This window comes from Pristiophorus japonicus, chromosome 3, assembly GCF_044704955.1.
Source record: "Pristiophorus japonicus isolate sPriJap1 chromosome 3, sPriJap1.hap1, whole genome shotgun sequence".
Taxonomy (NCBI): domain Eukaryota; kingdom Metazoa; phylum Chordata; class Chondrichthyes; family Pristiophoridae; genus Pristiophorus; species Pristiophorus japonicus.
Genome location: NC_091979.1, coordinates 15,050,469 through 15,073,701, shown reverse-complemented (window position 1 = coordinate 15,073,701; position 23,233 = coordinate 15,050,469). Strand labels below are relative to the sequence as shown.

The following is a 23,233-nucleotide window of genomic DNA, read 5'->3' as shown; positions in this document are numbered from 1 at the left end:
TGCCCTCCTGAGCATCCCTGATTATAATCGCTCAACCATCGGTGGCCGTGCCTTCTGTTGCCTGGGCCCCAAGCTCTGGAACTCCCTCCCTAAACCTCTCCGTCTCTCTATCTCTCTTTCCTCCTTAAAAACCTAGCTCTTTGACCAAGCACCTGCCCTAATTTCTACTTATGCGGCTCGGTGTCAAATTTTTATCGTATAACACTCCTGTGAAGCGCCTTGGGACATTGCACTACGTTAAAGGCACTATATAAATGCAAGTTGTTGTTGTTCTTTGGACGTATTCCTGAAGGTTTCATCATGTGATGCCCGGCTCCCACTAACTCGCTCTCTCACTCCCGCCATTGGTTGCCCGGCATGTCCATTGTCACAGCGCCCTGCCTCCCACGGCCAATCAAAAAGCGGACCGACTCTTTGTTGCCTGATTGGACGATTTTTGACCGTCAATCAAACATAGAAACATCGAAACATAGAAAATAGGTGCAGGAGTAGGCCATCCGGCCCTTCGAGCCTGCACCACCATTCAATAAGATCATGGCTGATCATTCCCTCAATACCCCTTTCCTGCTTTCTCTCCATACCCCTTGATCCCTTTAGCCGCAAGAGCCATATCTAACTTCCTCTTGAATATATCCAATGAACTGGCATCAACAACGCTCTGCCTCTCTGCGGCCTGGATTCCACAGGTTAACAACTCTCTGAGTGAAGAAGTTTCTCCTCATCGCAGTCCTAAATGGCCTGCCCCTTAGCCTAAGACTGTGTCCCCTGGTTCAGGACTTCCCCAACATCGGGAACATTCTTCCCGCATCTAACCTGTCCAGTCCCGTCAGAATCTTATATGTTTCTATGAGATCCCCTCTCATCCTTCTAAACTCCAGAGTATAAAGGCCCAGTTGATCCAGTCTCTCCTCATATGTCAGTCCAGCCATCCCTGGAATCAGTCTGGTGAACCTTCGCTGCACTCCCTCAATAGCAAGAACGTCCTTCCTCAGATTAGGAGATCAAAACTGAACACAATATTCCAGGTGGGGCCTCACCAAGGTCCTGTACAACTGCAGTAAGACCTCCCTGCTCCTATACTCAAATCCCCTAGCTATGAAGGCCAACATACCATTTGCCTTCTTCACCGCCTGCTGTACCTGCATGCCAACCTTCAATGACTGATGAACCATGACACCCAGGTCTCGTTGCACCTCCCCTTTTCCTAATCTGCCGCCATTCAGATAATATTCTGCCTTTGTGTTTTTGCCCCCAAGGTGGATAACCTCACATTTATCCACATTATACTGCATCTGCCATGCATTTGCCCACTCGCCTAACCTGTCCAAGTCACGCTGCAGCCTTTTAGCGTCCTCCTCACAGCTCACACCACCACCCAGTTTAGTGTCATCTGCAAACTTGGAGATATTACTCTCAATTCCATCATCTAAATCATTAATATATATTGTAAAGAGCTGGGGTCCCAGCACTGAGCCCTGCGACACTCCACTAGTCACTGCCTGCCATTCTGAAAAGGACCCGTTAATCCCGACTCTCTGCTTCCTGTCTGCCAACCAGTTCTATATCCACATCAGTACATTACCCCCAATACCATGTGCTTTGATTTTGTACACCAATCTCTTGTGTGGGACCGTGTCAAAAGCCTTTTGAAAGTCCAAATACACCACATCCACTGGTTCTCCCCTGTCCACTCTACTAGTTACATCCTCAAAAAATTCCAGAAGATTTGTCAAGCATGATTTCCCCTTCATAAATCCATGCTGACTTGGACCAATCCTATCACTGCTTTCCAAATGCGCTGCTATTTCATCCTTAATGATTGATTCCAACATTTTCCCCACCACTGATGTCAGGCTAACCGGTCTATAATTACTCGTTTTCTCTCTCCCTCCTTTTTTAAAAAGTGGTGTTACATTAGCACCTCTCCAGTCCATAGGAACTGATCCAGAGTTGATATACTGTTGGAAAATGATCACCAATGCATCCACTATTTCTAGGGCCACCTCCTTAAGTACTCTGGGATGTAGACTATCAGACCCTGGGGATTTAACGGCCTTCAATCCCGTCAATTTCCCTAACACAATTTCCCGCCTAATAAGAATATCCTTCAGTTCCTCCTTCTCACTAGACCCTCGGTCCCCTAGTACATCCGGAAGGTTATTTGTGTCTTCCTTTGTGAAGACAGAACCAAAGTACTTGTTCAATTGGTCTGCCATTTCTTTGTTCCCCATTATAAATTCACCCGAATCCAACTGCAAGGGACCTACGTTTGTCTTCACTAATCTTTTTCTCTTCACATATCTATAGAAGCTTTTGCAGTCATTTTTTATGTTTCCGGCAAGCTTCCTCTCGTACTCTATTTTCCCCCTCTTAATTAAACCCTTTGTCCTCTTCTGCTGTATTCTAACAGCCTTGTTTTTTTACTCATTTCCAATATTTTTATAACTGATCAACAAAAATATTCGAAACACCACCCGCAAAAATGCCTCTGGTTTTTTTTCTCCCAGAATTTTTGCTGGCGGCAGTGTCCTGGAGATGAATGTTCAATTCCTGCCTCATCGTGGATCCCCCAAACCCAACTGGCTGGGGTTTTATTGAGTCTTGTGAACATCACGTGACTGGCTAAGCCACTCATAGTGCAACAGGGCAATCGTGGACTTGTTGGCAAGTGGCAACCTTACGTCCCTCACGCAATGCACAGGGGTTTAAGCTCAGTTCCTCAATCGAACCTCAGCTTCTCTCCTACTCTATCGAGCGACCTCGCTGCTGGTCAAGGTGTTGTGGCCTTTGACCTTTCACCCAGGTTTTCCCAATGGTTTAAATAAACATACACCGACTTACGATCGGACTGGCATTGATAAAGTCCGTCCTGGATGGGTTGACCTCTGCTTTCAAAATCATGCGGTTATGGTCATCTGCAATGCAAAGACGTAGAATTAGCCCAGCCTCGTTTGGGACATAAGAACATAAGAACATAAGAAATAGAAGCAGGAGTAGGCCATACGGTCCCTCGAGCCTGCTCTGCCATTCAATATCATGGCTGATCCGATCATGGACTCAGGTCCACTTCCCCGCCTGCTCCCCATAACCCTTTACTCCCTTATCGGTTAAGAAACTGTCTATCTCTGTCTTAAATTGATTCAATGTCCCAGCTTCCACAGCTCTCTGAGGCAGCGAATTCCACAGATTTGCAACCCTCAGAGAAGAAATTTCTCCTCATCTCAGTTTTAAATGGGCGGCCCCTTATTCTAAGATTATGCCCTCTAGTTCTAGTCTCCCCCATCAGTGGAAACATCCTCTCTGCATCCACCTTGTCAAGCCCCCTCATAATCTTATACGTTTCGATAAGATCACCCCTCATTCTTCTGAATTCCAATGAGTAGAGGCCCAACCTACTCAACCTTTCCTCATATGTCAGCCCCCTCATCTCCAGAATCAACCGAGTGAATCTTCTCTGAATTGCCTCCAAAGCAAGTATATCCTTTCGTAAATATGGAAACCAAAACTGCACGCAGTATTCCAGGTGTGGCCTCATCAATATAACTGGGACCCACCTTGAACTTGTCTCTCTGTTATCTTTGCGTGCCTCCCGTTGATGTTTTGCTCCTGATCCCAACCTTAATCGTGGGTTGGTCAGCAAATAACTCCGTTAGCATAGCGCCCTCCCCGCGTTCTCATAGGTGAGCTCTTCAATGACGACAGGAACAACAGGAGGTCATTCAGCCCCTCAAGCCTGTTCCGCCAATCAATGAAATCACGGCTGACCTGTATCCCAACTCTATCCACCGCCCCCCACCCCCCCCCCCCGCTCTTGGCTCCACATCCCTTAATAACCTTGGCTGGAAAAAAACAAACCTATCGATCTCAGAGTTAAAATTATTATTTGAGCTAGCATCGACTGCCTTGAGTGGGAGAGAGCTCCACACCGTAATGTATTTGCTTTGTGGGTTCTTTGCTTAAGAATTCACAGCAACACATTGCTATTAAGAACTAGTTGGTTTATTAGCAAAGGTTTAACAATCACATGACACATTACCAGTTCATCCACCAGACTCACAACCACCTGCCTCATCATGGATCCCCCGAACCCAACTGGCTGGGGTTTTATTGAGACTTGTGAACATCACGTGACTGGCTAAGCCACTCCCAACTCAACAGCTCTACAACTATTTTGTTGAACCGATAAATCAAGTGCCCCCTTATTAAAAGGGGCACTAAAACCGACAAATTAAACAAATTAAACTTTTAATTTTAAATGATCAAATAGAAATTTGGTTGCCAGGGGTGATGATGCACTCCAGTCCCTCTGGCACCCACCTCTCGTGGAAGGCCGCGAGCGTACCGGTGGACACCGCGTACTCCATCTCCAGGGACACCCTGGCTCGGATGTAACCGCGGAAGAGAGGCAGGCAGTCGGGCTGAACGACCCCCTCGACTGCCCGCTGCCTGGACCGGCTGATAGCCCCCTTGGCCATGCCCAGGAGCAGTCCTACAAGGAGGCCCTCCGACCTGCCCGCTCCCCTCTGCACAGGGTGCCCAAAGATCAGGAGCGTGGGACTGAAGTGCAACCAGAATTTGAGGAGAAGCCCCTCCAAATATTGGAAATAATGCCATCTCACACATTCGCCATTGACATGGAACACGGATTCTTCCAGACCGCAGAAATTGCAGGCGGCCTGGGAGCCCGTGAACTGACTTAAAAACCGACTGCGCGGGACTGCTCCGTGCACCACCCTCCAGGCCAAGTCCCTAATAAATAAGTGGAGGTTTCCCGCGTAGAGAGCACTCCATTGGGGACCCCCGCCTCCACCAGACGGCAAGATGGCGCGCCATGGCGTGTCCGGTCGGCAGACGAGGATGGCAAGGTTGAGAGTGTGCAGGAGCAGGCCGTACAGGAATCCCCTCCGCACAGAGCTGAAAGGCACGGAGGGGATTTCCCGGAGGAGACTCAAGTTAGAAACATAGAAACATAGAAAATAGGTGCAGGAGCAGGCCATTCAGCCCTTCTAGCCTGCACCGCCATTCAACGAGTTCATGGCTGAACATGAAACTTCAGTACCCACTTCCTGCTTTCACGCCATACCCCTTGATCCCCCGAGTACTAAGGACTTCATCTAACTCCCTTTTGAATATATTTAGTTGTGAGGTGCCGGCTCCCGAGGAAGGTTTTCAACAGCCCTACAAACCTGTGAGCATACATTGCACACACTTCTAACACCCTTTGTGTGAATAAATGTTTTCCAACTTCTCACCTGAATGGCCTGGCTCTGATTTTAAGCCTACCTTTGTCCTCGACTCCCCCCACCAGCGCAAAATGTTTAGAAACATAGGGCCCAAGTTTCGGCCTCAGTTGCTCCTGATTTTTTGGAGCAACTGGTGTAGAACGGAGTATCTTAGAAATTCAAATTCTCGGCATTTAGTTTGCTCCAGTTCTGGTCAGTTAGAACAGTTTCACTTTGGAACAGAATTTTTTTTTTCAAAAGGGGGCGTGTCCGGCCACTTACGCCTGTTTTCAAAGTTTCGGCAGTGAAAACTTACTCCAAACTAACTTAGAATGGAGTAAGTGAAGATTTTTGTACGCTCGAAAAACCTTGTCTGCACTTTAGAAAATCAGGCGTGGGGATTGGGGGGGGGGGGTTTAAAGGGAAGTTTACAAACATTAAACACTTCAGTTTTACAAATAAAGAGCCATCCTCAATAATAAATGATAAAAACATCAATAAATCAACCAATAAATCAATCAAAAAAAAATTAATAAGAAATAATTTTTAAAAAAATCAATAAATAAAACATTTTCTACTTACCGACTGCAGCACCGGGAGCCCTCCAACAGCGTGCTGGGATGCCCCCCCCCCCCCCGGGCCAAGTATGTCTCTGTCAGTGTCTCTCACTCTCTGTCTGCCAGTGTCTGTGTTTCTGACAGCGAGGGGAGGGAGAGGAGGGGGGTAGAGGGAGGGGAGGGAGGGAGGCAGAGGGGGAGGGATGGGGGAGAAGGGGAAGGGGGGATGGGGGAGAAGGGGATGGGGGAGAAGGGGATGTGGGAGAAGGAGAGGTGGATGGGGGAGAAGGGGAAGGAGAAGGAGAAGTGGGGGAGGAGGAGAAGGGGAAGGGGGGGAGGAGGAGAAGGGGAGAGGAGGAGAAGTGGAAGGGGGGAGGAGGAGGAGGAGGAGGAGGAGGAGGGGAAGGGGGGAGGAGGAGGGGAAGGGGGGGAGGAGGAGGGGAAGGGGGAGGAGGAGGAGGAGGAGAAGGGGAAGTGGGAGGAGGAGAAGGGGAAGGGGGGGAGGAGGAGAAGGGGAAGGGGGGGAGGAGGAGGAGGAGAAGAAGGGGAAGGGGGGAGGAGGAGAAGGGGAAGGGAGGAGGAGGAGAAGGGGAGAGGAGGAGAAGTGGAAGGGGGGAGGAGGAGGAGGAGGGGAAGGGGGGGAGGAGGAGGGGAAGGGGGGAGGAGGAGGGGAAGGGGGGAGGAGGAGGAGAAGGGGAAGGGGAGGAGGAGAAGGGGAAGGGGAGGAGGAGAAGGGGAAGGGGGAGAGGAGAAGGGGAAAGGGAGGGAGAAGGGGAAGGAGAAGGGGGGAAAGGAAAGGAGAAGGAGAAGGGGGGAAAGGAAAGGAGAAGGGGGGTGAAAGGAGAAGGGGGGAAGGAAAAGGGGGGAAAGGAGAAGGGGGGGAAAGGAGAAGGGGGGGAAGGAGAAGGGGGTGAAAGGAGAAGGGGGGTGAAAGGAGAAGGGGGGTGAGAAGGCTGAGAAAGGGGGGGGGGGAGGCTGAACGGGCCGGGCCTGGACGGGCCCAAGACTTCGGGCAGGGCCCGTCCCCAGCACCAGATTTACAGGTAGGTGGTGTTGGGTCGGGTCGGGTCGGGTCCGGGGTCCAGGGTTGGGAGCGCGGGTCGGGTTGGGGGGAGCGCGGGTCGGGGTCAGGAGCGCGGGTCGGGTCCGGTCCGGGGGGAGGAGTGGGGGGCGGTTGGGGGCACGGGTCGGGTCGTGGGGGAGAGGAGGGAGGTCGGGTTGGTTCGGGTAGGGGGGAGCGCGGGTCGGGGTCAGGAGCGCGGGTCGGGTCGGGTTGGGTCGGGTCCGGGGGGAGGAGTGGGGGTAGGGAGGGAGCGCGGGTCGGGTCGTGTCGGTTCGGGTCGGGCGGGGGCAGAGGGAGGTCGGGTCAGTTCGTGTCGGGGGCGGGGGGAGGGAGGTCAGGTTGGGTCGGGTCCGGGTGGGGGGGGGGGGGGCGGGGGGGGGCGTCGGGAGCGCGGGTCGGGTCGGGGGTGTGGGGGGGAGGGAGGGAGGGAGAGGGAGGTCAGGTCTGGTCGGGTGGGGGGGGTGGGGAGCACGGGTCGGGTCGGGGGTGTGGTGGGAGAGGGAGGTCGGTTCGGGTCGGGGGCGTGGGGGGGAGGGAGGGAGGGAGAGGGAGGTCAGGTCTGGTCGGGTGGGGGGGGTGGGGAGCACGGGTCGGGTCCAGTTTGGGGGGGGGGTCGGGTCGGGTCGGGTCCGGGGGCGGGGTGGGTGGGGGCGGCGGGAGTCGGGTTGGTCTCGGGGTCAGGTCCGGGGACGGGAGCGGGGGGGGGGGGGGGAAGCGGGAGTCGAGTCGGGTCGGGAGGAAGCAGGAGCTAGGCGTGGGAGGCAGCCTTATTCACGCAGCCCCAGTGAGGCCATTCGACCAGGGCTAAGGGCTGTGTGCTTTGGGCCCCTCCCACACGGTTTTGGGCGCCTGGAGCTACTGCACATGCGTGCCCACTGTAGGGCGCATGTGCAGAGGTCCCGGCACTGTTTTCAGTGCAGGGACCTGGCTCCGCCCCCTACAGCTCGTGCTGCACCGCGCCCAGCTCCAGAGGACCAGAAGGGAGCCGGAGAATCTATAAGTTTTTTTTAGGCACACTTTGTGGCGCGAAAAACCGGCGTCCAGGTCGGGGCTGCGCCGTTCTAGGCGCGGCCCGAAACTTGGGCCCATCGAAAATAGGAGCATTAGTAGGCCATTCGGCCCTTCTAGCCTGCACCACCATTCAATATGATCATGGCTCTATCTCAACACCATATTCCCGCTTTTTCCCCATAACTCTTAATGCCTTTCGTGTCTAGAAATCTATCTATCTCCCTCTTATATATATGGCCAATGTGGTAGAGAATTCCACAGGTTCACCACCCCCTGTATCTACCCTATCAAATTTTTTCAACATGCTAAACACCTCAATCATATCACCCCTGCTCTTTCCAGGGTGAATATTGTTACCCAGAACGGTGTGTCTGGATGGTAGCAATGGTTTAGTGAGCCCAGATCATGAAGGAGAACAGCATCAGTGGCTGCTCCGGATATCCCAGGGGAACTCATTCACGCATCGATTCCCCGCTTTGTCCCACGAGCTTCAGAACGTGGCTGTAATGTCGGCCTCAAACTTTCCCGAACTCACGTTAGCTTAAATAGAATAAAAATACTTTCCACAGCGCCTTTCACAACCTCAGGATGTCTCAAAACACTTTACTACCGATGAAGCACCTTTAAAAGTGTTGTAATGCAGGAAACGCAGCAGCCAATTTGCACACAGCAAGCTCCCACAAGCAGCAATGTGATAATGACCTGATAGTCTGTTTTTAGTGCAGTTGGTTGAGGGAAAAATATTGGCCAGGACACCAGGGATAACAACCGCTGCTCTTCAAAGTATGCCCGTGGGATCTTTTACATCCACCCGAGAGGGCAGACGGCGCCTCGGTTTAACGTCTCATCGGAGAGGCGGCACCTCCGACAGTGCAGCACTGCACTGGAGTGCCAGCCTTGATTTTGTGCTCAAGTCCCTGGAGTGGGACTTGAACCTACAACCTTCTGACTCAGAGGCAGGAGTGCTACCCACTGAGCAAAGTTCCTCAGGGTAGTGTCCTAGGCCCATCTATCTTCAGGTCCTTCATCAATGACCTTCCCTCCATCATAAGGTCAGAAGTGGGGATGTTCGCTGATGACTGCACAGTGTTCAGTTCCATTCGCAACTGCTCAGATAATGGAGCAGTCCATGCCCGGATACAGCAAGACCTGGACAACATTCAGGCTTGGGCTGATAAGTGGCAAATAACATTTGCACCACACAAGTGCCAGGCAGCGACATCTCCAACAAGCGAGAGTCTAACCACCACCCCTTGATATTCAACGACATTACCATCGCCGAATCCCCCACTGGTAAGTTCAGAATAACTCCGAGACTGTGTTGTAAGCTCAAACCATTGTGACGTTGGTCTATTTAATGTAACTCCAAAGTGAGGAAGCAGCATGGTGGATTGCCTTTTATACCTGCTTGCCCAGGGTGTGCAAGTGACCCTTCGGTCTCCCACAGGTGTGCCATCTAGTGGCAAGTCTTACACATTGGTGAGGTTTGCATACATAACATCACTCCCCCCAAAAGTCTTATGTACAAGTTATTTACAGGTTAAGGTGATCTGGCGCCCTGCGTTCCCGGGTTGATCGCCTGAGTTGAAGTCCTGGTATGAGTGAGTTGGTCGGATCATTGCTACACGGCAACACGGTTGGTCTGATCGGACTGTCAGGCATGGTGGTGGGTTCATCCTCGTGGTTGACAGCAAGGCCGATTGCTGGTTGGGTGTGTGTTGGTGGATCATAGATGGCAAAGTCTTCTTCAAACTGTTCTTGGTTGTCAGAGAATCGCAGTTTGGTCTGATCCAAGTGCTTCCTGCACGTTTGCTCATTCAGCAGTTTAACAACAAACACTCTATTCCCCTCCTTGGCTAACACAGTGCCAGTGACCCATTTGGGACCATGACCATAATTGAGAACAAACACTGGGTCATTAACCTCAATGTCACGTGATACAGCCGCGCGATCATGGTACACGTTATGCCGGTGACGCCGGGTTTCTGCGTGATCATTGAGATCCGGGTGGACTAAGGAGAGCCTGGTTTTGAGTGCTCTCTTCATTAGCAATTCTGCCGGGGGAACCCCGGTGAGCGAGTGGGGGGCCCATCCGGTAGCTGAGCAGGACCCGAGATAACCGGGTCTGCAAGGAGCCGTCCGTTACGCATTTCATCTCTGCTTGATGGTTTGGACTGCCCGTTCCGCTTGACCATTGGATATGGGCTTAAATGGGGCAGACCTGACATGCTTAATACCATTGCGGGTCATGAACTCGTTGAATTCCGAGCTGGTGAAACATGGTCCACTGTCACTAATAAGGACGTCGGGCAAACCATGGGTGGCGAACATGGCCCTGAGGCTTTCAATGGTGGCAGTGGACGTACCTGATGACATTATTATACATTCAATCCATTTAGAGTAAGTGTCCACTGCTACTAGAAACATCTTTCCTAGAAGAGGGCCGGCAAAATCTACGTGGACCCTGGACCACGGTTTGGAGGGCCATGACCACAGGCTCAGTGGGGCCTCCCTGGGTGCGTTGCTCAACTGTAAGCAAGTGTTACATTGGTGTTCGCATGACTCCAATTCCGAGTCAATGCTGGGCCACCAAACGTGCGACCTGGCGATAGCCTTCATCATGACTGTGCCTGGGTGGGTACTGTGTAGGTCGCATATAAACATTTCCGTCTTTTTTTTGGCAAAACCACACAATTCCCCCATAGGAGACAATCCGATTGGATGGACAATTCATCCTTACGTCAGTGGAACGGCTTAATTTCATCTTGCATTGCCCCGGGAACCGCCAACCAGCTCCCAGTTAGGATGCAACTTTTTCCTAGTGATAGCACCGGGTCCTGGCTAGTCCAGGTCCTGATCTGGCGAGCCATGACGGGTGACCGCTCGCTTTCAAAAGCATCCATTACAAGAAGCAAGTCTGCGGGTTGTGCCATTTCCACCCCGGTGGTGGGCAATGGTAGCCGACTGAGGGCATCAGCACAGTTCTCAGTGCCTGGTCTGTGGCACATTTTCTTGCTGTAACACACAACCGACCCCGTACGACGACACATCACAAGCTAGTACTAAACGTTTACATGGGTCAGACAATACAAGTAACTTGTTAGAGCATAGCACATTTCTGGCCTTATTAAAGGCTGTCTCTTGAGATTTACCACAAACCCAGTCGTCACCCTTGTGTAGCAATAAATGCAATGGTTCCAGAAAAGTGCTCAACCCCGGTAGAAAGTTACCAAAATAGTTGAGGAGTCCCGGGAATGAACGCAGCTCCGTCACATTCTGTGGTCTGGGTGCATTCTTGATGGCCTCCGTCTTGGAGTCCGTGGGTCTGATGCCGTCCGCCGCAATCTTTCTCCCCAGAAATTCGACCTCTGGTGCCAGGAAAACACACTTGGAGCGTTTCAGCCTGAGTCCCACTCTATCCAGTCGCTTTATAACCTCCTCCAGGTTGTGCAAGTGTTCGGTGGTGTTGCGGCCAGTGATCAAGATGTCGTCTTGGAACACCACGGTGCGCGGAACCGATTTCAGCAGACTCCCCATGTTCCTCTGGATGATGGCCACAGCCGAGCGAATCCCAAAGGGGCATCTGTGGGACACGAACAGTCAATTTCTTTGACGGTTCAGCCAGCTCCTGTGTCATGTAAGCAGAGGTTGGATCGAGCTTGGTGAACGACTTTCCCCCTGCTAGCATTGCGAATAGGTCCTCCGCTTTGGGTAGTGGATACTGGTCCTGTAACGAGACTCGGATGATCGTTGCCTTGTAGTCCCCGCAGATTCTGACCGTCCCATTGTTCTTCAACACCGGCACAATTGGACTGGCCCACTCGTTGAACTCGACTGGCGATATGATTCCCTCTCGTTGAAGTCTGTCCAGCTCGATCTCGACTTTCTCTCGCATCGTATGTGGGACTGCTCGGGCCTTGTGATGAACGGGCCGTGCCCCAGGAACAAGATGGATCTGCAATTTGGTGCCTGTGAAGTTGCCGATGCCTGGCTCAAATAACGGCAGGAATTTGTTTAGCACCTGGGTGCACGAGACGTCATCCACCGAAGACAGTGCTTTGATGTCATCCTAGTTCCATCGGATCGTTCCTGGCCAGCTTCTGCCGAACAGCGTTGGGCCATCGCCTGGTACAATCCATAGTAGTAAATCATGCACCATTCCGTCGTACGATACTTTCACTGCCGCACTGCCTATAACAGGTACGAGTTCTTTGGTGTAAGTGCACAGCATTGGGTGAATCGGGCTCAGTTTGGCCTCTGTGCCTTGTTGCCCCACAGTTTCTCAAAAGCCTTCTGGCTCATGATTGATTGACTCGCCCCCGTGTCCAATTCCATGGAGACTGGAATGCCGTTAAGTTTAACTTTTAACATTATCGGAAGGCTTTTGGTGGTGAAGGTGTGTACCCCATACACTTCCTCTTCATCCTCAGGTTGAGTCGCCTCTCCTGCTCGTTCAGTGTGATCCACGCTGGATCGGTCGTCCTCTGCTGACTCCGTCACGTGGTGAGTCAGAGGTCGTTTGCACATTCGCTGAAGGTGCCCCATTGTTCCACAGCCCTTGCACATATAGTGCTTGAATCGACATTGATGGGCTCTATGACTGCCCCCGCAGCGCCAACATGCTGTTAATGGGCACGCATTAGCTCTCCACAGCGGCCTCTGAGCCACCCTAGGCCTGGCCTCTGCGGTCGTGTAGGCCCTGCCATGTACAGTTCTGCCTGCTGAAGGCATTATTTTATGCACAGTACTTGCCGGTGAGCTTCGATGCTGTAAAGATATCTGTTTCGTGTTGTCGCTCGTCGATATGAAAGCCTGGGCTATCGTGATGGCCTTGCTCAGATCTAGGGATTCGGCAGACAGCAGTTTGCGAAGAATGACCTTGTGGCCAATTCCAAGCACACAAAATTCCTGCAACATTTCCCCCAAAGATCTGGTAAATTCTCACTGTCCCGCAAGGTGTCTTAGGTCGGTGACAAAGCTCGCCATGTTCTGGCCCTCGGAGCGATGGTGCGTGTAAAAACGATACCTGGCCATTAAGATGCTCTCCTTCGGCTTGAGGTGTTCCCGAACCAGCGTACACAGCTCTGTGTAAGTCTTGTCTGTCGGTTTGACCAGTGCCAGCAGATTTTTGAGGAGGCCATATAGCGAAGACCCACATACGGTGAGGAGAATCGCCCTGCGCTTGACCACAGTCTCAGCCTTGTCCAGCTCGTTGGCCACGAAGTACTGGTCGAGACGCTCAACGAAGGCTTCCCAATCATCACCCTCAACAAATCTCTCAAGAATACCAATGGCAGCCTTTACTGCCTGAAAGTTTGCGATCCGTTACTCGTTGCCAGTTGTTAAGTTCAGAATAACTGCACGAGACTGTGTTGTAAGCTCAAACCATTGTGACCTTGCTCTCTTTAATCTAACTAAGTGGGGAAGCAGCATGATGGATTGCCTTTTATACCTGCTTGCCCCTGGGTGCACAGATGACCCTTAGATCTCCCACAGGTGTGCCCCCTAGTGGCACATAGAAAACATAAAAACATAGAAAATAGTTGCAGGAGTAGGCCATTCGGCCCTTCGAGCCTGCACCGCCATTCAATGAGTTCATGGCTGAACATGCAACTTCAGTACCCCATTCCTGCTTTCTCGTCATACCCCTTGATCTCCCTAGTAGTAAGGACTACATCTAACTCCTTTTTGAATATATTTAGTGAATTGGCCTCAACAACTTTCTGTGGTAGAGAATTCCACAGGTTCACCACTCTCTGGGTGAAGAAGTTTCTCCTCATCTTGATCCTAAATGGCTTACCCCTTATCCTTAGGCTGTGTCCCCTGGTTCTGAACTTCAACAACATTGGGAACATTCTTCCTGCATCTAACCTGTCTAAACCCGTCAGAATTTTAAACGTTTCTATGAGATCCCCTCTCATTCTTTTGAACTCCAGTGAATACAAGCCTAGTTGATCCAGTCTTTCTTGATATGTCAGTCCCGCCATCCCGGGAATCAGTCTGGTGAACCTTCGCTGCACTCCCTCAATAGCAAGAATGTCCTTCCTCAAGTTAGGAGACCAAAACTGTACACAATACTCCAGGTGTGGCCTCACCAAGGCCCTGTACAACTGTAGTAAAACTTCCCAGCCCCTGTACTCAAATCCCCTCGCTATGAAGGCCAACATGCCATTTGCTTTCTTAACCGCCTGCTGTATCTGCATGCCAACCTTCAATGACTGATGTACCATGACACCCAGGTCTCGTTGCACCTCCCCTTTTCCTAATCTGTCACCATTCAGATAATAGTCTGTCTCTCTGTTTTTACCACCAAAGTGGATAACCTCACATTTATCCACATTATACTTCATCTGCCATGCATTTTCCCACTCATCTAACCTATCCAAGTCACTCTGCAGCCTCATAGCATCCTCCTCGCAGCTCACACTGCCACCCAACTTAGTGTCATCTGCAAATTTGGAGATACTACATTTAATCCCCTCGTCTAAATCATTAATGTACAATGTAAACAGCTGGGGCCCCAGCACAGAACCTTGCGGTACCCCACTAGTCACTGCCTGCCATTCTGAAAAGTACCCATTTACTCCTACTCTTTGCTTCCTGTCTGCCAACCAGTTCTCAATCCATGTCAGCACACTACCCACAATCCCATGTGCTTTAACTCTGCACATTAATCTCTTGTGTGGGACCTTGTCGAAAGCCTTCTGAAAGTCCAAATACACCACATCAACTGGTTCTCCCTTGTCCACTCTACTGGAAACATCCTCAAAAATTCCAGAAGATTTGTCAAGCATGATTTCCCTTTCACAAATCCATGCTGACTTGGACCTATCATGTCACCTCTTTCCAAATGTGCTGCTATGACATCCTTAATAATTGATTCCATCACTTTACCCACTACCGATGTCAGGCTGACCGGTCTATAATTCCCTGTTTTCTCTCTCCCTCCTTTTTTAAAAAGTTGGGTTACATTGGCTACCCTCCACTCCATAGGAACTGATTCAGAGTCTATGGAATGTTGGAAAACACCTCCTTAAGTACTCTGGGATGCAGACCATCAGGCCCTGGGGATTTATCGGCCTTCAATCCCATCAATTTCCCCAACACAATTTCCCGACTAATAAGGATTTCCCTCAGTTCCTCCTCCTTACTAGACCCTCCGACCCCTTTTATATCCGGAAGGTTGTTTGTGTCCTCCTCAGTGAATACCGAACCAAAGTACTTGTTCAATTGGTCCGCCATTTCTTTGTTCCCCGTTATGACTTCCCCTGATTCTGACTGCAGGGGACCTACGTTTGTCTTTACTAACCTTTTTCTCTTTACATATCTATAGAAGCTTTTGCAGTCTGTCTTAATGTTCCCTGCAAGCTTTCTCTCGTACTCTATTCTCCCTGCCCTAATCAAACCCTTTGTCCTCCTCTGCTGAGTTCTAAATTTCTCCCAGTCCCCGGGTTCGCTGCTATTTCTGGCCAATTTGTATGCCACTTCCTTGGCTTTAATACTATCCCTGATTTCCCTTGATAGCCATGGTTGAGCCACCTTCCCTTTTTTATTTTTACGCCAGACAGGGATGTACAATTATTGTAGTTCATCCATGCGGTCTCTAAATGTCTGCCATTGCCCATCCACAGTCAACCCCTTAAGTATCATTCACCAATCTATCCTAGCTAATTCACGCCTCATACCTTCAAAGTTACCCTTCTTTAAGTTCTGGACCACAGTCTCTGAATTAACTGTTTCATTCTCCACCCTAATGTAGAATTCCATCATATTATGGTCACTCTTCCCCAAGGGGCCTCGCACAACGAGATTGCTAATTAATCCTCTCTCATTACACAACACCCAGTCTAAGATAGCCTCCCCCCTAGTTAGTTCCTCGACATATTGGTCTAGAAAACCATCCCTTCTGCACTCCAGGAAATCCTCCTCCACCGTATTGCTTCCAGTTTGGTTAGCCCAATCTATATGCATATTAAAGTCACCCGTGATAACTGCTGCACCTTTATTGCATGCACCACTAATTTCCTGTTTGATGCCCTCCCCAACATCACTACTACTGTTTGGAGGTCTGTACACAACTCCCACTAACGTTTTATCCCCTTTGGTGTTCTGCAGCTCTACCCATATAGATTCCACATCATCCAAGCTAATGTCCTTCCGAACTATTGCATTAATCTCCTCTTGAACACATTGGTGAGGTTGCATATATAACACCCACCATCAAGATCCTGGGAGCCACCATTGACCAGAAACTTAACCGGACCAACCACATAAATACTGTGGCAACAAGAGCGGGTCAGAGGCTGGGTATTCTGTGGTGAGTGTCTCACCTCCTGACTCCCCAAAGCCTTTCCACCATCTACAGGGCACAAGTCAGAAGTGTGATGGAAAACTCTCCACTTGCCTGGATGGGTGCAGCTCCAACAACACTCAAGAAGCTCAACACCATCCAGGACAAACCACCACCATCCATTCAATCAAGCAGCCCGCTTAATTGGCACCCCATCCGCCACCTTCAACATTCACTCCCTCCACCACCGGCGCCCCCTGGCTGCAGTGTGCACCATCTACAAGATGCACTGCAGCAACTGGCCAAGGCTTCTTCGGCAGCACCTCCCAAACCCGCCACCTCTACCACCTAGAAGGACAAGGGCAGCAGGTCCATGGGAACACCACCACCTCCACGTTCCCCTCCCAGTCACACACCATCCCGGCTTGGAAATATATCGGCCGTTCCTTCATTAAGAGTGACCATAATATGGTAGAATTCTTTATTAAGATGGAGAGTGACACAGTTAATTCAGAGAATAGGGTCCTGAACTTAAGGAAAGGTAACTTCGATGGTATGAGACGTGAATTGGCTGGAATAGACTGGCAAATGATACTTAAAGGGTTGACGGTGGATAAGCAATGGCAGACATTTATAGATTACATGGATGAACTTCAACAATTGTACATCCCTGTCTGGAGTAAAAATAAAAAGGGGAAGGTGGCTCAACCGTGGCTAACAAGGGAAATTAGGGATATGTTAAATCCAAGGAAGAGGCATATAACTTGGCGAGAAAAAGCAGCAAACCTGAGGACTGGGAGAAATTTAGAATTCAGCAGAGGAGGACAAAGGGTCTAATTAAGAGGGGGAAAATAAAGTATGAGAGGAAGCTTGCAGGGAACATAAAAACTGACTGCAAAAGCTTCTATTGATAGGTGAAGAGATAATGGAGAACAAAGAAATGGCAGACCAATTGAACAAATACTTTGGATCTGTCTTCACTAAGGAAGACACAAATAACTTCCGGAAATACTAGGGGTTCGAGGGTGTAGCGAAAAGGAGGAACTGAAGGAAATCCTTATTAGTCAGGAAATTGTGTTAGGAAAATTGATGGGATTGAAGGTCAATAAATCCCTGGGGCCTGATAGTCTGCATCCCAGAGTACTTAAGGAAGTGGCCCCAGAAATAGTGGATGCATTAGTGATCATTTTCTCATATTCTATTGACTCTGGATCAGTTCCTATGTACTGGAGGGTAGCTAATGTAACACCACTTTTTAAAAAAGGAGGGAGAGAGAAAATGGGTAATTATAGACCGGTTAGCCTGACATCGATAGTGGGGAAAATGTTGGAATCAATTATTAAAGATCAAAGAGCAGCAATGACAGTGACAGGATCGCAGTGACAGGATCGGTCCAGGGCAGCATGGATTTATGAAAGGGAAATCATGCTTGATGAATCTTCTGTAATTTTTTGAGGATGTAGCTAGTAGAGTGGACAAGGGAGAATTAGTGGATGTGGTGTATTTGGACTTTCAAAAGGCTTTTGACAAGGTCCCACACAAGAGATTAGTGTGCAAAATTAAAGCACATGGTATCGGGGGCAATATATTGACGTGGATAGAGAACTGGTTGGCAGACAGGAAGCAGAGAGTCAGAATAAATGGGTCCTTTTCAGAATGGCAGGCAGTGACCAGTGGGGTGCCGCAGGATTCAGTGCTGGGACCCCAGCTATTTACAATATACATCAATGATTTAGATGAAGGAATTGAATGTAATATCTCCAAGTTTGCATATAACAGTAAGCTGGGTGCCAGTGGGAGCTGTGAGCTGTGAGGAGGATGCTAAGAGACTGCAGGGTGACTTGGACAGGTTAGGTGAGTGGGCAAATGCATGGCAGATGCATTATAATGTGGATAAATGTGAGGTTATCCACTTTGGTGGCAAAAACAGGAAGACAGAATATTATCTGAATGGTGACAGATTAGGAAAAGGGGAGGTGCAACGAGACCTGGGTGTCATGGTACATCAGTTATTGAAGTTTGGCATGCAGGTACAGCAGGCGGTGAAGAAGGCAAATGGCATGTTGGCCTTCATAGCTAGGGGATTTGAGTATAGGAGCAGGGAGGTCTTACTGCAGTTGTACAGAGCCTTGGTGAGGCCACACCTGGAATATTGTGTTCAGTTTTGGTCCCCTAATCTGAGGAAGGACGTTCTTGCTAGAGGGAGTACAGCAAAGGTTCACCAGATTGATTCCCGGGATGGCAGGACTGACATATGAGGAGAGACTGGATCAACTTGGCTTGTATCTACTGGAGTTTAGAAGAATGAGAGGGGATCTCATAGAAACATATAAAATTCTGACGGTATTGGACAGTTTAAAGGCAGGAGGAATGTTGCTGGGGAGTTCCAGAACCAGGGGCCACAGTCTAAGAATAAGGGGTAAGCCATTTAGGACCGAGATGAGGAGAAACTTCTTCACTCAGAGAATTGTGAATCTGTGGAATTCTCTACCGCAGAAAGTTGTTTAGGCCAGTTCGTTAGATATATTCAAAAGGGAGTTAGATGTGGCCCTTATGGCCAAAGGGATCAAGCGGTATGGAGAGAAAGCAGGAAAGGGGTACTGAGGTTGAATGATCAGCCATGATCTTATTGAATGGCGGTGCAGGCTCGAAGGGCCGAATGGCCTACTCCTGCACCTATTTTCTATGTTTCTATCATCACTGGGTCACAATCCTGGAACTCCCTCCCTAACAGCACTGTGGGAGCACCTTCACCACACGGACTGCAGCGGTTCAAGAAGGCGGCTCACCACCACCTTCTCAAGGGGCAATTAGGGATGGGCAATAAACGCTGGCTTGCCAGCGACATCTACAACCCATGAACAAATTTTTTTTAAATCCCAAAATATGACAGGTTAATCACAAGACGAAACACCCATGATGCACGTCCAGTGGTATCGCCTCCCCTTTGAATTATTTGCATATATTTTTTTTAATTCGTTCCGGATCTCGGGTTTATTGCAAAGGGGATGGAGTATAAAAGCAGGGAAGTCTTGCTACAGCTATACAAGGTAGTGGTGAGGCCACACCTGGAATACTGCGTGCAGTTTTGGTTTCCATATTTAAGAAAGGATATACTTGCTTTGGAGGCAGTTCAGAGAAGGTTCACTCGGTTGATTCTGGGGATGAGGGGGTTGATTTATGAGGAAAGGTTGAGTAAGTTGGGCCTCTACTCATTGGAATGAGAGGTGATCTTATTGAAACGTATAAGATTTTGATGGGGCTTGACAAGGTGGATGCAGAGAGAACGTTTCCACTGATAGGGAAGACTAGAACTAGGGGGCATAATCTTAGAATAAGGGGCCGCCCATTTAAAACTGAGATGAGGAGGAATTTCTTCTCTCAGAGGGTTGTAAATCTGTGGAATTCGCTGCCTCAGAGAGCTGTGGAAGCTGGGACATTGAATTAATTTAAGACAGAGATAGACAGTTTCTTAAACAATAAGGGAATAAGGGGTTATAGGGAGTGGGCAGGGAAGTGGACCTGAGTCCATGATCAGATCAGCCATGATTGTATTAAATGGCGGAGTAGGCTCGAGAGGCCCTATGGCCTACTCCTGCTCCTATTTCTTAAGTTCTTATGTTAACCCTTTATTCCCTTATCGCTGAAATATCTGTCTATCTCCACCTTAAATATATTCAATGACCTCGGGCAGAGAATTCCACAGATTTACAACCCTCAGAGAAGAAATTCCTCCTCATCTCAGTTTTAAATGGGCGGCCCCTTATTCTGAGATTATGCCCCCTAGTTTTAGTTTCCCTTCTCAGTAGAAATATCCTCCCTGCATCCACCTTGTCGAGCCCCCTCATTATCTTATAATTCCAGGATTTTGACCCAGTGACGATGAAGGAATGGCCGATATATTTCCAAGTCAGGATGGGATGTGACTTGGAGGTGGTGGTGTTCCCATGCGCCTGCTGCCCTTGTCCTTCTTGGTGGCAGAGGTCGCCGGTTTGGAAGGTGCTCCCGAAGAAGTCGAAGATATCCTAATCTTCCTCGTCTCTCTCCGTTTTATCAGTGACAACTTGCAGTTATACAGTGCCTTTAATGTAGTAAAACGTCCCATGGTGCTTCACAGGAGCGATTATCAAACAAAATTTGACACCGAGCCACATAAGGAGACATTAGTAAAGATGATTTTGCAGTTGGTCAGTCAGGTGGCTTTCTCAATAAATCATAAAAAATGCAGAACTGCTGTAGCAAGTTATTGATTGGGCTCCTGGCTGCATCGAGACAGAAGTTTAATTGGCACAGGATTGTGGATAAACCCTCCCCCATCTCCATGCGAACGGCAGTTATGTTACTAAATGTTCCTGTGATGTGCTTTCAAGTGTTATAATTAACAGTGTAGAGTGGCGAAGGAAGTAAACTGGTGCATAAAGTCAGGGGATGAGTAAATTTAGCCTCTGTCAAATAAACAAAATGGTGTAATATTAAAGGGGGTGCAGGAAGAGCAGGTGTAGGAGCACCAAACATAGAAAATAGGTGCAGGAGTAGGCCATTCGGCCCTTCGAGCCTTCACCACCATTCAATATGATCATGGCTTATCAGTATCCCATTCCTGCTTTCTCCCTTGATCCCTTTAGCTGTAAGGGCCACTTCTAACTCCCTCTTGAATATATTTAACAAACTGGCCTGTGGTAGAGAATTCTACAGGTTCACAATTCTCTGAGTGAAGAAGTTTCTCCTCATCTCGGTCTTAAATGGCTTACCCCTTATCCTTAGACTGTGACCCCTGGTTCTGGACTTCCCCAACATCGGGAACATTCTTCCTGCATCTAACCTGTCCAATCCCGTCAGAATTTTATATGTTTCTATGAGATCTCCTCTCATCCTTCTAAATTCCAGTGAATATAAGCCTAGTCGATCCAGTCTTTCTTCATATGTCAGTCCTGTCATCCCAGGAATCAAGTTGAGAAGGCTGTTAAAAAGCATACAGGATACTTGGTTTTATAAGCAGAGGCATAGAGTACAAAAACAATAACGTTACTACAGCAGACACCTCAAATCGCTGGAGAAATACCACCAACACTGTCCCCGCAACATCCTACAAATCCCCTGGGAGGACAGACGCACCAACGTCAGTGTTCTCGTTCAGGCCAACATCCCCAGCATCGAAGTACTGACCACACTCAACCAGCTCCGTTGGGGGGGGCCACATTGTTCGCGTGCCCGACACGAGACTCCCAAAGCAAGCGTTCTACTTGGAACTCTTACATAGCAAGCGAGCCCCAGGTGGGCAGAGAAAATGTTTCAAGGACACCCTCAAAGCCTCCCTGGTAAAGTGCAACATCCCCACTGACAGCTGGGAGTCCCTGGCCAAAGACCGCCCTAAGTGGAGGAAGTGCATCCGGGAGGGCGCTGAGCACCTCGAGTCTCGTCGCCGAGAGCATGCAGAAACCAAGCGCAGGCAGCGGAAGGAGCGTGCGACAAACCAGTCCCACCCTCCCTTTCCTCCAACCACTGTCTGTCCCACCTGTGACAGAGACTAATTCCCGTATTAGACTGTTCAGTCACCTGAAAACTCACTTTTAGAGTGGAAGCAAGTCTTCCTCGATTTCGAGGGACTGCCTATGACTGACTGACTGACTAATGCTAAACCTACATTAATCAGCTGGTGTATTAGGAAGGATGTCAAGGCCTTGGAGAGGAGATTTACTAGAATGGTGCTGGGGATGAGGGACTTCATGCCACCCGGAGAGACTGGAAAAGCTGGGATTGTTCTCCTTATAGCAGAGAAGGTTAAATGGCGATCTGATAGCGGTGTTTTAAATGGAGGGGTTTTGATTGAGTAAATAAGGAGAAACTGTTTCCACAGATGGCATGGTCAGTAACAAGAGGACACAGATTTAAGATAATTGGCAGAAGAACCAGAGAGGAAGATGAGGAGAAATCCATTGAACCAAATCCATCTTTTGGATGAGACATTAAACCCGAGGCCCCGCCTGCTCTCTCAGGTGGAAGTAAAAGATCCCACGGCCACTATTTTGAAGAACAAGTGTGTTCTCCCATGCCGTGGCCAATATTTATCTCTTAGCCAACATTACTGCGTACAAGTTAGCTGTATTGCCTACATGACAACAGTGACTACACGTTTAATCGCTCCACCTTTGGTGGCCGTGCCTTCAGCTGCCTGGGCCCTAAGCTCAATCAATATAACTGTTATATATGTGGACTTGTATTTACTTTGTACGGCCACCAGAGGGCTCATCCCTCTGGAGTCCCAAGGGATCCCATAATCCCTTGGGAGCACAGGTATTTAAGGAGGCCTCCCAGGTTGGAGAGGCACTCTGGAGACCTGCAATAAAAGACTAAGGTCACACTTTACTTTGAGCTCAGTGTTCAATCTAACGCTTTCTCCATACACAACAATAACAAAAACAGATTATCCCGCCATTATCACATTGCTGTTTGTGGGAATTTGCTGTGTGCAAAATTGGCTGCCGTGTTTCCCACATTACAACAGTGACTACACTCTAAAAGTACTTCATTGGCTGTAAAGCGCTTTGGGACGTCCTCAGGTGGTGTAAGGCGCTATATAAATACAAGTTGCTTTTTTTATAATTCCAGAAAATAATGAAGATGCCTTACTTCCCCACATCAGTGAGCTTCCTTTGCTTAGCCTAAAACAAAATAACTCTCAACAACTCTCCTGCATTCTAACCTTCTTGTCGGTTGTTCTCTTTAGAACAGAAAAGATTGAATAAAGATGCTCAAATTATGAATGTTTTAATAAGAACATAAGAAATAGGAGCAGGAGTAGGCCATCAGGTCCCTCGAGCCTGCTCCGCCATTTAATGCGATCATGGCTGATCCGATCATGGACTCGGGTCCACTTCCCTGCCCGCTCCCCATAATCCCTTATTGGTTAAGAAACTGTCTAACTCTGTCTTAAATTTATTCAATGTCCCAGCTTCCACAGCTCTCTGAGGCAGCGAATTCCAGATTTACAACCCACCGAGAGAAGATATTCTTCCTCATCTCAGTTTTAAATGGGCGGCCCCTTATTCTAAGATTATGCCCCCTAGTTCTAGTCTCCCCTATCGAGTAA

The 23,233-nt window shown here is 49.2% G+C and overlaps 1 protein-coding gene across 1 annotated transcript in view; it reads right to left on the bottom strand.

Moving 5' to 3' along the window:
* LOC139259661 (receptor-type tyrosine-protein phosphatase-like N) overlaps positions 1 to 23,233 on the bottom strand; it is a 364,010-nt gene that overhangs the window by 68,297 nt on the left and 272,480 nt on the right. The window contains exon 17 of the mRNA XM_070875205.1: positions 2,842 to 2,915. Within this exon, the coding sequence (XP_070731306.1) occupies positions 2,842 to 2,915 (74 nt within the window). The remainder of the gene's footprint in view (positions 1 to 2,841; positions 2,916 to 23,233) is intronic.